General features: G+C 43.9%; 1 protein-coding gene across 2 annotated transcripts in view; it reads right to left on the bottom strand.

Moving 5' to 3' along the window:
• Window positions 1-14,679, bottom strand: part of AATF (apoptosis antagonizing transcription factor) — a 91,889-nt gene that overhangs the window by 16,148 nt on the left and 61,062 nt on the right. The window contains exons 10-11 of one of the 2 annotated variants that reach the window (XM_075013637.1): window positions 14,267-14,347; window positions 9,722-9,793 (exon numbers count right to left, since the gene is read on the bottom strand). In XM_075013637.1, the coding sequence (XP_074869738.1) occupies window positions 9,722-9,793; window positions 14,267-14,347 (153 nt within the window). The remainder of the gene's footprint in view (window positions 1-9,721; window positions 9,794-14,266; window positions 14,348-14,679) is intronic. The other variant, XM_075013636.1, reaches the window with a different exon arrangement.

Here is a 14,679-nt window from a genome sequence, read left to right as displayed (position 1 = left end):
AGCATGTTGCCAGCCACGGCTCTTCAAAATTGCTGCGTTTTAGTCCTGTGCAGCTCGTCCAGATGGGGGTACTTTTCAAAACAACCCCATCAACTTCGAAATCCCCTTATTCCTGTCTGCTGACAGGAATAAGGGGATTTCGATGTTGGTGGGGTTCTTTTGAAAAGGACCCCCGTGTAGCTGAGCCATGCGGGAGCGACATGCGGAAATTTCGAAGTGCTGTGGCTGGCAGCATGCTAATGAGGCACTGAATATGCATTTCAGCACCTCATTAGTATTCTTTGATCTGGCCATTAACACGGCCATTTCGAAGTTTTACTAAGCGTAGATGTAGCCACAATCTATAACAGAAGAACCGCACTGAGAAATAGGCCCAGGAATGGCCTCAGATTAATTTTATATTTGTTAGCCATTCGGAATCCGAGGAGTTGGAAGGAGATTCCTTTCTTCTGCTGTTTTGAAATACTGTGCACTATACAGGGGTGCACACTGTGAGATGGGCAGGGTCAGGGCTTTGGCGGGGTGAATGTGGGACGACTGAATTGCTGGAACAGAACAACAGGTGTTAAGGTCAGAGGGAATCTGAGACCCTCTTCTCATGTACTTAACCTGCAGTGGCTTGAAACATCAAGAGATGGGAAATCAACCAGTCCCCATGGGATTTTGTTCCAGTGACTCAACAATTAGTGACTTACTTCTAACTTGAATTTGTCCGACTGCAGCTTCCAGCCATTGGTTCTTGTGAATTAGATTAAAGAGTTCTTTAGCGCCCGCTATTTCCACCCTGAGAAAACACCAGACACCAAAGTCAAGTGTCTCCTCTTGATCTACTTTTTGAAAAGCTCAACAGACTGAGATCTTCAAGCCTCTCACTGCAAGACATTTTAAAGATGACTGTACACACACATACACCCCACATGGGCAATGTACTGGGATATACAACTGCACAGAGAGCTGGGAGAAGCCACTTCAGATAATCTAGTTGCACAGGTAGCTAGAGGCACCTGTCTACACAGCCACACGGAATTACAGCCTAACAGGAAGAGAATTATATCGTAAGCCAGGCCACGAGGAAGGAGACATGGCTTAACTACCAAGAGTAACCAACCATGTATTAAATACATTACATGATATCACACCCTAAGTCACCAAGGCCATGTCTACGCTACCCCGGAAGATCATAAGAACATAAGAACGGCCATACTGGGTCAGACCAAAGGTCCATCCAGCCCAGCATCCCATCTGCCGACGGTGGCCAATGCCAGGTGCCCCAGAGAAGGAGAACAGAAGACAATGATCAAGTGATTTATCTCCTGCCATCCATCTCCTGCCCTTGTTCTGAAGGCCAGGGCACCATACTTTATCCCTGGCTAATAGCCATTTATGGACCTAACCTGCAAAAATTTATCAAGCTCTTTTTTAAACCCTAATAGAGTCCTGGCCTTCACAGCCTCCTCGGGCAAGGAGTTCCACAGGTTGACTGTGCGCTGTGTGAAGAAAAATTTCCTTTTATTAGTTTTGAACCTACTACCCATCAATTTCATTTGGTGTCCCCTAGTTCTTGTATTATGGGAAAAGGTAAATAATTTTTCTATATTCACTTTCTCCACACCATTCATGATTTTATATACCTCTATCATATCGCCCCTCAATCTCCTCTTTTCCAAACTGAAAAGTCCCAGTCTCTCTAGCCTCTCCCCATATGGGACCCGTTCCAAGCCCCTAATCATCTTAGTCGCCCTTTTCTGAATCTTTTCTAATGCCAATATATCTTTTTTGAGGTGAGGAGACCACATCTGCACGCAGTACTCAAGATGTGGGCGTACCATAGTTTTATATAGGGGAAGTATGATATCTTTTGTCTTATTATCGATCCCTTTTTTAATAATTCCTAACATCCTATTTGCCTTACTAACTGCCGCTGCACACTGTGTGGATGTCTTCAGAGAACTATCCACTATAACTCCAAGATCCCTTTCCTGATCTGTTGTAGCTAAATTTGACCCCATCATGTAGTACGTGTAATTTGGGTTATTTTTTCCAACATGCAATACCTTACACCTACCCACATTAAATTTCATTTGCCATTTTGCTGCCCAATCACTCAGTTTGCTGAGATCTTTTTGTAGTTCTTCACAATGTTTTGGTTTTGACTGTCCTGAACAAGTTGGTGTCATCTGCAAACTTTGCAGATCGACCCACTCAGGGCTCAGTTTCGTGAGTTTGGCAGGGATGTGTGAAATTGACCTATCGGGGTTGGCATCAACCACTGTATCTCGCCTGGAGCAAGGGAGGTCGACGGAAGAACCCTCCCAGAAACCTTCTTCAGTGAGGACGGCCAGGTAAGTTGATTTCAGGTAAGTCAATTATCACTTTGCAACTGCAGTAGCTGGAACTGCATATCTGAAATTGACTTAGTTTCCTAGTGTAGAGGAGGCCCAATTAGGAACAAACTGCTGAAAACGATATAATCGCAGCAGGGCCTCACATCCCTTAAGAGAAGAACATTTTCCCACCCGATCAGATATTGCACTGAAGCCCTACAGTGACAGAGCTCTGCTGCCATGTCTATATGCCATTTCTTCACACTGATCCATATTGCAGCTGGGGTGAAATTTTGATCTGAAACAACTAGAACACATGCCCCGGTAAATAATCCATCCAAAAGCTAACACATTCCCTGCCCTTGGATGATCTAAATCCCTGCTCGGAATGCCACTTTGCCCTTGAGAGGAGGATTGGCTGTTTTTTTGTTTTGGTCTTCCTGACATTAGCACAGAAAAGCCCCGCTCCCCCCGGCCCCCCCCTTTTTTTTTTTTAACTTCCCATTTCTGTGCTGGGTGCCATCTTTAATGATGATGTATAGGTGTCCTTCCCAGCAGCACAGCTGAGGAGGGGGGTCAAACGTGTGACACCATCAGCAGGGTGTACCAACAAGCAAATTATAAACCACGTCAATCCCAGCTAATGCAAGCTGTAATCCTCTTTAGTAAGAGATCCAATCAGTGCCATGAGTTATGTTCATTCTGTAATCTGATCAGAAATAGAGGGAGCCTCTAATAAAAGAGTAATGAGAGCCCTTAATGATGCTGTTAAAAGGTAGCACCGGTTAAAATATTGCTGTTGTTCCAACTGATTAGATCAGTGTTACATATCTGCCCAGTCTTGTTTCACCTGTCAGAACAGCCTGTGTCTTCTTGGGAGATAAGAAGGTTTGGGCCAAACATCTATCTCCTTAAGGAACTCCTTTGGGCAAGTTTTCAAACTTCCAGCCATGATCAATGCACCTCAGACAGCATCATTATTACCAACACTGTGGCAAACTGCTTGTTTTTGGAGAATATACATATTGTAGCTCTATGAACCACACCCCGGCCTATATACATACACACATGCCAACCCTATGATAGCTACACGAATAATAATGCACAAGATAAACAACCATGCTAATGAAGGGCCCAATCCCAGAAATGTTTACTCCTGAGGGTAGTGGCTACTACAACAATATCAACAACTCTGGGCAGTCATCCCTAACAAAAAACATACTCGTTTCCATACTGAATAGTAACAGAGAGGAAGCCGTGCTAGTCTATACACTATCAAAACAAAAAGCAGTCAAGTACAGATAAGCTCCTCCAGGCCTGACCTGTAACCTCTATTCAATTACCTACCTTTCAGTGGGAGCCTGTTGTCTAACCACTTCGTCCCCCTGAAGGAGAAGAATGGCCCAGAGATCAGGGCACTAGCCTGGGATTTCAAAGGCCCAGGCTCATTTCTGTGCTCTGCCACAGACCGTCTGTGTGACCCTGGGCAAGTCACTAAGCCATTTTGTTTCTTTGCTGCCCATCAGCACAATGGGTATTTATAGCAATTCCCTATTTTACAGGGACATGGTGATACTACAGTTAGAGGCCAGATAAGAACGTAAGATAGATGTACAAATCCCAATGTGAGGATACTCTAAATAAATTGAAATCTTAAATCTAAATCTATATACATGTACACTCCCTAAAATAGCTAAAAACTCAGCTTTCCGATATATACTTTAAAATAATACCACAGGGGGCTTTAAAATATCGAAGGTTGGAGGCCATCAGTGTACCATACATTACAACATAATATATGTGAATATGAGGTTAAGCAGCTGTGCCCATGTTTTGGGCGCATGAAAAAGTGGCAAGCAGAAGATTAATTGCCTGCACAAATTCTATTATTCCAAGCAGCAGCCAGAATAGGAAGGAACGTGGCAATGATGTTGACAAAGCACTTTAAGAGGCTGTATTGTATTTGTACATTTCTTTTCTCACACGCAGCACGTAAAGCAAGATTCCCTCTTGTTCTGGTGCTTACCACTCAGGAGTCACAGTTTATCCCTCTCCCTGAATGCTGGCCAGCAAGGGACGAGGAGCTTGTCTACATGGACAATTCGTTCACGGCACACTGGGGTATGAATCTACCCTGCGCTGTGCTGACTGCCCACACGGACCCTCTGACATGCATTTGCTTGTTAACGTGTTCTGCACTAATCCTGCTTCAAAAAGGCAGCGCAGAGTCACATCCCAGCCTGCTGAGAGCTAAACACGTGTAGACACATGCACAAGGCTACTTCTCTTCAAATGGACCTGCTCTGTGTCATAGCAGACAGGGAGGCCTGGATTCTTATCTATATCATGTCTCACTGCATCATTCTAGGTGTTTTCTTCACAAAGCAAGTGGGAGAGAAGCACAATTCACAGGTACATAGAAGCATAAATCTTACATTTTAGGCCCCTTTATGCCATCACAGTTGTGTCTACTGGCTGAGCTGTATATTTATCTATTTCAAGCCCTTATTACAGCCCCAGCTCCCTAAACCTTCTTTAGGCTTAAAAACTTGTTTCTGGTTTAACAATTTTCAGGCTACAGTATTCGATGGCATGAGGTTTTATTTATTTTAAAATCGCACCTCTAATCACCTGAGCAATTTAGTGATTCACACCTGCAAGCAATGAGATTACCTTTTACTACCATCTGTTCTCTTTACTTTCCCATTTTCAGGCACAAAGTTGTCTTTCCTGTTTTAAACTCACCACCAGTTTAAATTGGATGCTGCCTTCCTCTCATCCTCTCCTCAACTGTTGCCCAACAGAGGTGGTGGTAAAGATCTCTAGGGTACATTTACACTTCACAAAGGGACACCGGCAGTGAGTCTGAGAGCCTAGGACTGCCGAACTGGGCTCACACTACAGCACTAAGAATAGCAAGTCAATGGGCCAGCCAGCAACAGAACCCGGCCTCACCCACCCCCTTGGATTCTAGTCCAGTATCCATCTACTAGTGTACATAGGGCACTCTGGGTATGGTTTGAAAGTATAATCATGCTAGGTCAGGGGTCTGCAACCTGTGGCTCTTTAAGGACTTTTTGTGGCTCCCGATGCTACAATGGCAAAGTAAAAAAACCAAAACCTTCCTCATTATTTTCGATAAATGATGAATATCTAAAAGCTCAACAAGGAGCAATTCATATCTAAATAGCAAATGATATGGGATCTCGTCATGTTGGATAACTCCCCCTAGCATCCTCCAGAGAGAGAGAAGGTTTGGGAGTGAAAGTCAAGACGACAGAGATCCAAACACACATGTAAAATGTGAGGAAATAGAATATGTAAAAAGTTTGTGAACGTCCTGCAGTGAACATGTATCACATTACAAACCATGGTGTAACGTGCTGTTCTTAAAATGGGGGTTACAAAAGTATGACTGGACATTATTTATTAAGGACCATCTCATATTCACAGGCATTGCAGCTCTTGCATTATTGAGGTTTTCACTGAATTGGAAAAAATGGCTCTTCTTGCTACTTTGCTGGCCTGCCCCCGTGCTAGGCTACAGCGCGTTGTAGAAGCATGGCAAGTTGGCTAGAAAACCCGCCTTGGCAACTGGTGACGAGCAGTGGGGCTAGCTTTTTGTATGACTAGAAACACAGCTCAGTAACTTAAATGGCATTGAAAAAGTACACAGGACCCAAAGTTGATGATAAACTCAATGACAGAAATAACTTTACTGGGTCAGGCGGGGAGCAGCAGCAGCTGTTCACATTCCTACCAGAGAAACCGCAAAACACGCAAGCCATGTAACAACCCACTGCACATGGCGAACCCCACAGTCAACTGTTTCAGTAAACTAAATGTCACCACACTCTCCCCCGCACGCCAGTGATAACTAGGTTGACGAAACATCACATAGATAATATCCTATTAGTGGTAATAGCTTCTGAGGGTCAGCTGGGCCCCATGTAGCTTACTTGGGAGTCAAGGTGCCTCTGAAAATTAGTGAGAGACCCAGTAAAGTGTGCTGCAGTTCAGACAGGTTATGGGTGTCTTCAGCATCTCTGTTCTCCAGCCAGTCCCAGTGCATTTGGCATTGGCACATGCTCTGTGCAAGGTTTCAGGAGGCAGGCGGCTCTGCTCAGCATCTCGAACAACCAACTGCTGCTCCCTGACGAGAGGCAGCAACGGGCTGAGCCAACGCACTGTCTCAGTTCCTATGTTCTTATACTCAACCTCTTTATTTTACACTTATATACACACAGGTAAGCTGAGGTATCTTTCATTTCATGGGCATGGGGGCATGTACATGATTAATCTATAGGAGGAAATTTGTGTGTACACACACATTCTCCTATAGATTAATACACACACACACACACACACACACACACACACACACAAAATGAAAAACATCCCCGGCCTCATTTAAAATTCCCAGTGCATAAGTCACAGCCAGTCAACTGGAGATAATACTGGGATAGAGAAATATTGGAATCTAGCACATTATTATGCACGAGGTGTGTACCAGTTCTTATGTTATTTTTTTCCCTACCATGCCACTTGCTAACTAAACTAAACTGAACAAACTAGGATGTGAGTATCAAGAGAAGCACTCTACAAGAGGGGGTTTCCAGAGGCAGAAAAGACACTCGCTTAGAGAGATGTTTGTGTGAGGTTTGACTTCTGCAAGCTAGTACCAAGAGGTGCTTCTTTCCCTCTGTTTATAGAAACACATGGATTTCAACGTCTCCCATCTGCTGCCCTTCTGAGCCATCACAAAAAGCAAAGCACACAATCCCAGTCCTATAGGCAGATCTTTGCACGTAGTGTGAACGCTAACCTGCTGGAATGCTACTGATGGTCTGCATCAACAGAAGCAGCATACAAGTGCACCTGTCCCCCAGGGTTCCCGGTAAACTGAGCACTTGAGCAACTGCCCAGAAGAGATTCAGGTGCTGCTCAGCTGCTTAGCAGAGCAGCCACAGCCACCTACCGTGGGCAGCCTTTGTTTCTATTGATGGTGCAGATCTGCATTTGCCTTGGCATGCATAAGAAAACTTATTCCTCACAAAGAGGGAAAAAGTGAACGGGAACACTGCTGTCCACCAAAACACACAAGTTCATGCATGCAACTCTTCTCACCTCTGGCTACGTCCCACAAACCCACGGGGAATGCATTTTTAAAAGGTCATTGGGAAAACAATAGAGAACACAGAATAACCCATAAAAAGCTCGCAGCCAACTCTGTCCCTCTGACAAGGTAATTTACTAATGAACAGTCAAGAAACGGAGATTTTCCTGCCGCAACCTCAGCTTTCCCCCTATGCCCATGGATGAAAACAAAGCACGAAAGTGAAAATAAACCAAGCTGCTAACCTCGTCTCTACAGAAAAGCCATGAAGATGAAAGAAGCAGCAGCCCAGGCAATAGCAGCAGAGCCCTCTTTGGGCATACATGTGGATCAGGAAATGGAAATGTTCACCCTGTGTCTCTAACACGTCCTCTAACACGGTAAGAAGCCACAAGATTTCAGAATTTCCTTCCATGCACCCTCTAGCAATGACTAAACTTTGGCCAAAAGATTGCCATCTTTCCACTGCAGTGCAGAGCCTGTCATGGACATCCATGCACATACTACTCCTAAGATATGCTGCTGCAGAGGTCTCTCCCAGGGTCATGCAGAAACTGCAGCACCACAGAACAAAGCTAGTAAGTCTTTCTGGGCAAGGTAACAAGGCTTGAGTGTGTTACACCCATGCTGCCCACGGAGGGCCAACACATTTGTGGGTGAAACTGACCGTGCCAAGTGCCATCTATGAAGCAGCCTACGACCCTGCAAACCAGCATGATCAGTGTTTCTCTGCATTGTTCATGCTTAAACTTTCAGAGTGATGCATAAGGGAGATAGGAGCAGAAAGTTTCACCCGAGGAACTCACTACAGGTTGAACCCCTCTAGTCTGGAACCCAACTGACCTGACTGGTGCTGAATGAGAGAATTTTACGGACAACAGGAGGTCAATATTGCCTAACTCATTACAATACTTCCACTGCTGATTGGGCTCTTGGAAGACATTTAGGGTTAATTACAGCTAAATAACAGCACAGAATATTGAGAGCCAGGACTGGTGACTATAAACATACTTTATGAGCCCACAGGGAAACCTGACCACACCCATAATAAGTGGTCCTCAGATAAGGATGTGCTGGATTAGAGAGCTTCAACATGTACTATGCAAAAGTCACTTTAGGTTGACCACATCCAGATAGACTTGAGTGCTGCACCGTTTGGATATGTTTTTGGAGTGCCAGGGAGGAAGTGAAGACGTGGAGATTTAAAACTCAACGGCTGCACAAAGGCAATCAATTCTTTCTGGCACGTACAGTGGACACACATTCTATGCACTCCTTATCTGAAATGCCATTACCCCAAACTGTACTAGGTGCATAGAAAGAGCCTGATGGTTCAGCTGAACAACCAGTCCCCTGCTCAGATAAATGTGTTAAAAATGGAGCAATATTCAACTTTAACCAGGTGCCACAAAGCAGCCTTTTCCAGGTCACAACTGCCACTTACTGACTCCTCTCTGGACTCCTGAACTTTTTTTCCACAACTCTATTGAAAAAGATACAGACTAGAAGCAACACAAGTGTGACTACCATATTCCAGACAGAGAAGCATACAGATTGGTATCTCTCTGTTAAGATTTAATGCATGTCTGATGCCAAAGAGTGCCTCTCAAGTACCACACATATATCCATTGGTAAATTGAGCCCACGCTCCCTCCCACAAAAATCTCCCATATTTGATAAATAATTAGGCATATACATGTTATATGAAATCACTGAAAACAGCAGTCAAGATCATAGTTTTGCTATTTTTTCCCCATGACTAATTAATGGGCTATGGATCCTAAAACCTTGAATAGATATTTTTATTATTTAAATAGGAATATTCATCAATTTGAATTTCCTTCTTCTGGTACTACTTTGTTAGCTGTGCTGGCAGCATTTCTATGATGTAAAACTCACAAGACTCTCCCCTCCAGCTGAAAAGGGCCTTCTTATTTGTGTAAACTAGGATTACAGCCAATGGAACCTGGGGAACTTGGTTCTCTATTTCCATAATCATGCTCCCAAATTAAGAGATTTCAAAATCTGGGTGATTTCTACAGCAGGAATCATGGAGTCAGCATCAAGATTTACAGAAACTTCTCATTTGGTTTTACAGTAATTACAAGAGTGAAAGCTCAGCTAGATTGCCTAGACAGATGTGGCCAAGCCATGCAGGCTATGACGCCAATGACAAATGGTTAACTGATAAGAAGAAACGGGGAGGGTGACAAACTGAAGAACAGGTCAATATCACGCTGTCATGAAGCCATTTGAGAAACATAATTAATCTATTACTCACCTGGCATCATCATTCATTGTACAGTGGTCAATAGGTGCCATGAAACTCACCAGTTTGCTATGGACATGATACCTGAACAAGACAAGAAATGAACAGGCAGCACATTAGTAACTATTAAAGAAAAGGAAATGTCACTGCCCGCAAAGAAAGGTTCTGCTCCCCAAAAAGGAAACACCAGCCCTGATGTTGGTTATTGCTTACTGACTCCCTCTTTAGAGTTGGTAATTTTACTGCTCTTCCTAACAAGAGGGGAAAAATATTACATGCTAACATATGCCACAAGGTGCAGATCGCTTTTTGTCACAGCCAAAAGCACTACACTGCAGTGTCCTTGAGCAGCATATTTGAAGTTGAACTTTATCCCAAAATAGAAAATTCTGATCAAAGACTCTGCATGTAACTTTCTCCACTAACAGCGTCTTAGCCTACGTCTACACTAGCCTGGAAGATCGACCTGCTCAGGGTTGATCTTCCGTGGTTCAATTTCGTATGCCTACCAGGGACGCGTGAAATCAACCTCTCAGGGGTCACAGTCGATCCCAGTACTCCACGAGAGATGTGAGAAAGTCTCCCATTGACCTTGTTCAGTAGGGACGGCTAAGCAAGCTGTGTGCAGATAGGTTGACTCCAGCTATGCAATTGCCTTAGCTAGAATTGTGTATCTGTGGTCAACTTACTTTGCCTTAGTCACTCTTAAGGATTAGGGCCCAAACGACATGCCACTGGTCGAAGCAAGATTAATTATTAGAGGCTTTTCCACAATGCCAATCTCCCAACACTAATTATTATGTGTCATGGTAGGACCTTCAAGCCCCAGCCAAGACTGACACTCCACAGAACTAGTGGCTACATAAACATAGTAAGAGAGCCCATCTCCAGAATGATCTGCAACTTTAAAAGACCAGACAGACAAACAGGGAGAATGAAATAACAGAGACAGAGGGTAAAGTGACTTGACCAAGGTCACACAGTGGCAGAGTTCCTGACCAGTGTTCAATCTAATTTTTTCCACTCCTGGGCAGAATAAATTTTGTTATGTGCACTGAAGCATGTTCAGATGTGCACCACCAATAGAGATGCATGTGGAGAGCTGTGGGTGCTCTGCTACTCAGCTGGGCAGAATCTGAATCTCTCCTGGGCAGCCGCACAAGCGCTTTGCTTACAGGGAACAATGGTCCTGACTCTGAGTCCAGTTACTTGTCCAGTAGAACACTCTGCCTCCAGGGCTACACTGCATCCCAATCCCCAGTTTGTTTTTCCACTCAGTCAGAAACTTGCAGAAGCCTATCCCCACCCCACATGCTTTGGGACCTGCAAAATAAAATCTAAACAGGTGACAGAGAAACTCAGAACCCGCCACTGGTTTTAAATCCCTAGTCTTTACAGCAGGAGATTCCAATCCAATAGTTTTCTATGTAAAACCATCTAATGGCTCCCTGAGTTGTTCCTGTTCTCACATCTAGATGAACAGCGGTTGAAAGGATTCCCACACCACCTTTCCACTTGGGCACCTTTGCACTCCTTTTTTTGTTCTCTTATCCAGGAACATTTCCCGGGGAGCATTTTAGCTGGCATGAATATCACAGAATGGCTTTTCATGCAAATAACTACGTCCACCCTTGAACATGGACCTTCATGCACAACCACAGGCCTCTGTCATTCCTAATAGAACCAAATCACCCTCTTATAATCTTGCACAGTCATCCAATCAGGGAGTAGAAATACTACCATGACTTTGGGGAAACAACGCCACAAACAAACAAATCGACAGGATGAAATATGAAGTAAGTTAACATATTTCACTCTAGGGCTGTGTCTAGATTACAGGGATATGTTGACAGATGTTTTTGTCAGAAGGTATCTTCCGACAAAACGTCTGTCGACAGATCACAGTCAAACTGCCAAGCGGTTTGTAAGAGCAATCCGCTCCGTTGACAGAGCAGCAGGCTGTCCAGCCACTCTGTTGGCAAAATGGCCAACCAGAAGCACGTCAGAGAGGGCTTCCCGGTGCCCTGGAAGTCCTGTCTGTCAATAGATGGCCCCCCACAATGTCCAGACTGGCTTTCTGTCAACAGAGGAGTTATTCCTCATGGAGAGTGTGGTACAGCTGTCAACAAAAGTGCTGCGTTCTGTCGATTTATTGTCAACAGAACACCTTGGGAATCTGAACGCTCCATGGGTTTTTTAGCAAAATGGCGGTTTTGCCGACAAAACCCTCTAGTGTAGACATAGCCTAAGAGGTCACTTAAGTGATATTAAGAATTAATACATTTATACAAATCACAGTACGTTCAGACATTTTGCGAACTGGAAAAAGGGGCTTAAGTACACTAATAAATTGTCCATCATTAATTGTTTGCCTAGCTCTAGTTTCTCTGATAAGTTAAAAATGTGAGGTTCCAAAACCCCAGTCTACAAGATATTAAGTATTAAATTACAGACATAGTGAGACATCCCAAGTCACAGCTGCACAATTATTCCATGAGAAGCAGAAATTTATACCTCATAGATATCCACCCCAGGAATCTCTATGGTCTAGTGGGTAAGGGAAAGGACATGGGTGACTGGACTCCTGGGTTCTCTTTCCATTAAGACTGACTGTCTGACCTTAGGTACACCTTCTGGTACCTCAGTTTCCCCATTTGTGAAATGGGGATAGCACTCTCCTCCCTCCAGGGACTGCTAAGAGGCCTGATGCTTCTACAAGTGCTTAGAGAAACCTAGATACCCTCTTACACAGTACCAGAGAAATAGCCGTGTTACTCTGTAGCTTCACAAAACAAAGCAAGCAGTCCAGTAGCACCTTAAAGACCAACAATTTCTCTCTCCATGGGTCTTCGAAAGCTCATTATTTTATAAATAAATTGTTGGTCTTCAAGGTGATACTGGACATTTCGTTTTGGACACCACTGGATTAAGTGACTCACTCAAGGTGTCAGACACATACACACACAGCGACCCAGTTGTAGAGACAAAAATTGAATCCAGTCCCTCTGATTCTCAGGCCTGTCCGCCAAATCGCTCTGGAAAGATGACAGGATTTAACTGAGCATTAACCACATACAACAGCAAATAGATATTTTCTTATTTCTGTGTATTAATATTTTCTCCCTAGCTCAGAGCAACTCTGAATTAAAAGGGTGGCTAACAGATAACAAGTCACGAACGCTGAGATAGTTCTGATCTCTCCGGAATTCCAAAGTGCACAGATCACACAGAATGAGGGACTTGCCCCATTATTCCTGAAGGTTTATGAGTCTGACTCAGTTGTGTGCTGTTGTCAGTAGTTTTGACTGAATCATGAATATATCCAATTATGTGTGATGCTGACAGAAAAGAATATGGATAGTCAATAATTACAGGGTTTTCAGGACAACAAAGTAGCTCTTCCCTCTTTTAATAAATTACCTTATGACATCTATCTTTAAAATGGCTGTGCCAGGCCTCACCCACGCTGACTTTCTATCAGATGCCATCTAAACTCGAGATTTATAGTTTACTCACAAAAGGGTGGTTAACATGGCAGATTTTTCAGGAAGCAGATCAGCTGTCTAGCTTGCGTCCATGTCACAAACAGCTCCTCCACTGCAAATCATCCTGTCACTTTGAACTCTGGGAGAGTACTTCATCTGCTCTGCAGAGGGGAACTAATCCCAGCCCTTCTACCTATTTTCCAGCCTGACCCCACAATCTGGAAGAGGTTGCCAAATCCAAACATTAGAAGGAAAAGGTCACAATAATTCTTGCCTCTGGGCCAAAGTTTCAAAAGAATTATAGTGCCCAGAAATGCTGATAGGTGGTCAGAGGAACTGATAAGAGCACCTAAATCCCATTAACAGTCAATCACTGGTGTCTGAGGCCTGGTCTACACTAGGCAGGTAAGTCAATTGCAGATAGGTAAGTGAATTGCAGATACGCAATTGCATAGCTAGAATTGACTTATCTGCAATCAACTTACCTGGCCATCTTCACAGAGGAAGGTCAACAGGAGATTTTTTTCCCATTACTCCTTGAGATATAAAGCAATACAGCGGTCGACTGCCAGCCCCAGATAGTTCAATTTCACACATATGTGCCAGTTGAGTGAAATCGAACTCTTGAAGATCAACCCCAACCTGGTCAATCTTCTATGTATTCTAGACATACCCTTACACAAGCATTTTGTAGATCCCCATACGTGCTTATCTGCACCATTAGGCATCAAAATAAATCTAGCCCTAATGGATTTAGGAGCACAAGTCCCATTAACTTTTATGGGGACATGTGCCCCTCAATATCTAAAATGCCTCTCTAACATTCATTATGCCAAGGTAAACATTCTTGTAAGAACTGATCTGAGCAATTTCCACTCCAATTACATCCAGTTAGTTCTAGATTAATTAAGAGCCCCCTTTCCCCTATCAGGCATGTCTCAGAGCAACATTTTCTACCTGGCAAGGACAGAACAAGTCTGGCAAACTATTCTGGTAACCTGAATGTCCTGGTTTGGGCACAAAGGGTGAGACAAGAGCTACTTCTCTGCAGTTTGAAGAAGCTGCTACTCACCGGATCTTTCTTCCTTTGCTGGCTTTTCGGTCCACTTTCTTCTGTATTTTGCTTCGTAACTTCTGGATGGCCAGCCACTGCCTGGGGAAACCGAAGTGCAGGTGGTTACCTATCATTGCTAGGGGTGTTTTATCAGGCCAGTTTTTAGGAAGAATCACAAGATGACAATGGTAATAACCACAGAAATGCATTTTCAAAACTTCCAATGCCCACAGCATTGTTCTTGACCCCCCAGTTTGGTACCCTAAATAACCTGTCCCTCACCCTAACCCCAACGCAAGCTCACACTGCCCTAATTCTCATTAGCAAACACCAGTCTCCTGGAGGAGGAGTACATAGATACAAATAGGAGACCCTAGAGGACATTAGAGGCAAAGTGCTGACATGTAGATGACCATGAACTCTGGCAGATC

The sequence above is a fragment of the Carettochelys insculpta genome, chromosome 19 (assembly GCF_033958435.1).
Source record: "Carettochelys insculpta isolate YL-2023 chromosome 19, ASM3395843v1, whole genome shotgun sequence".
Classification (NCBI taxonomy): Eukaryota; Metazoa; Chordata; order Testudines; family Carettochelyidae; genus Carettochelys; species Carettochelys insculpta.
The sequence above is the reverse complement of the archived record's forward strand: the minus strand, read 5'-3'. Positions and strand labels throughout refer to the sequence as shown.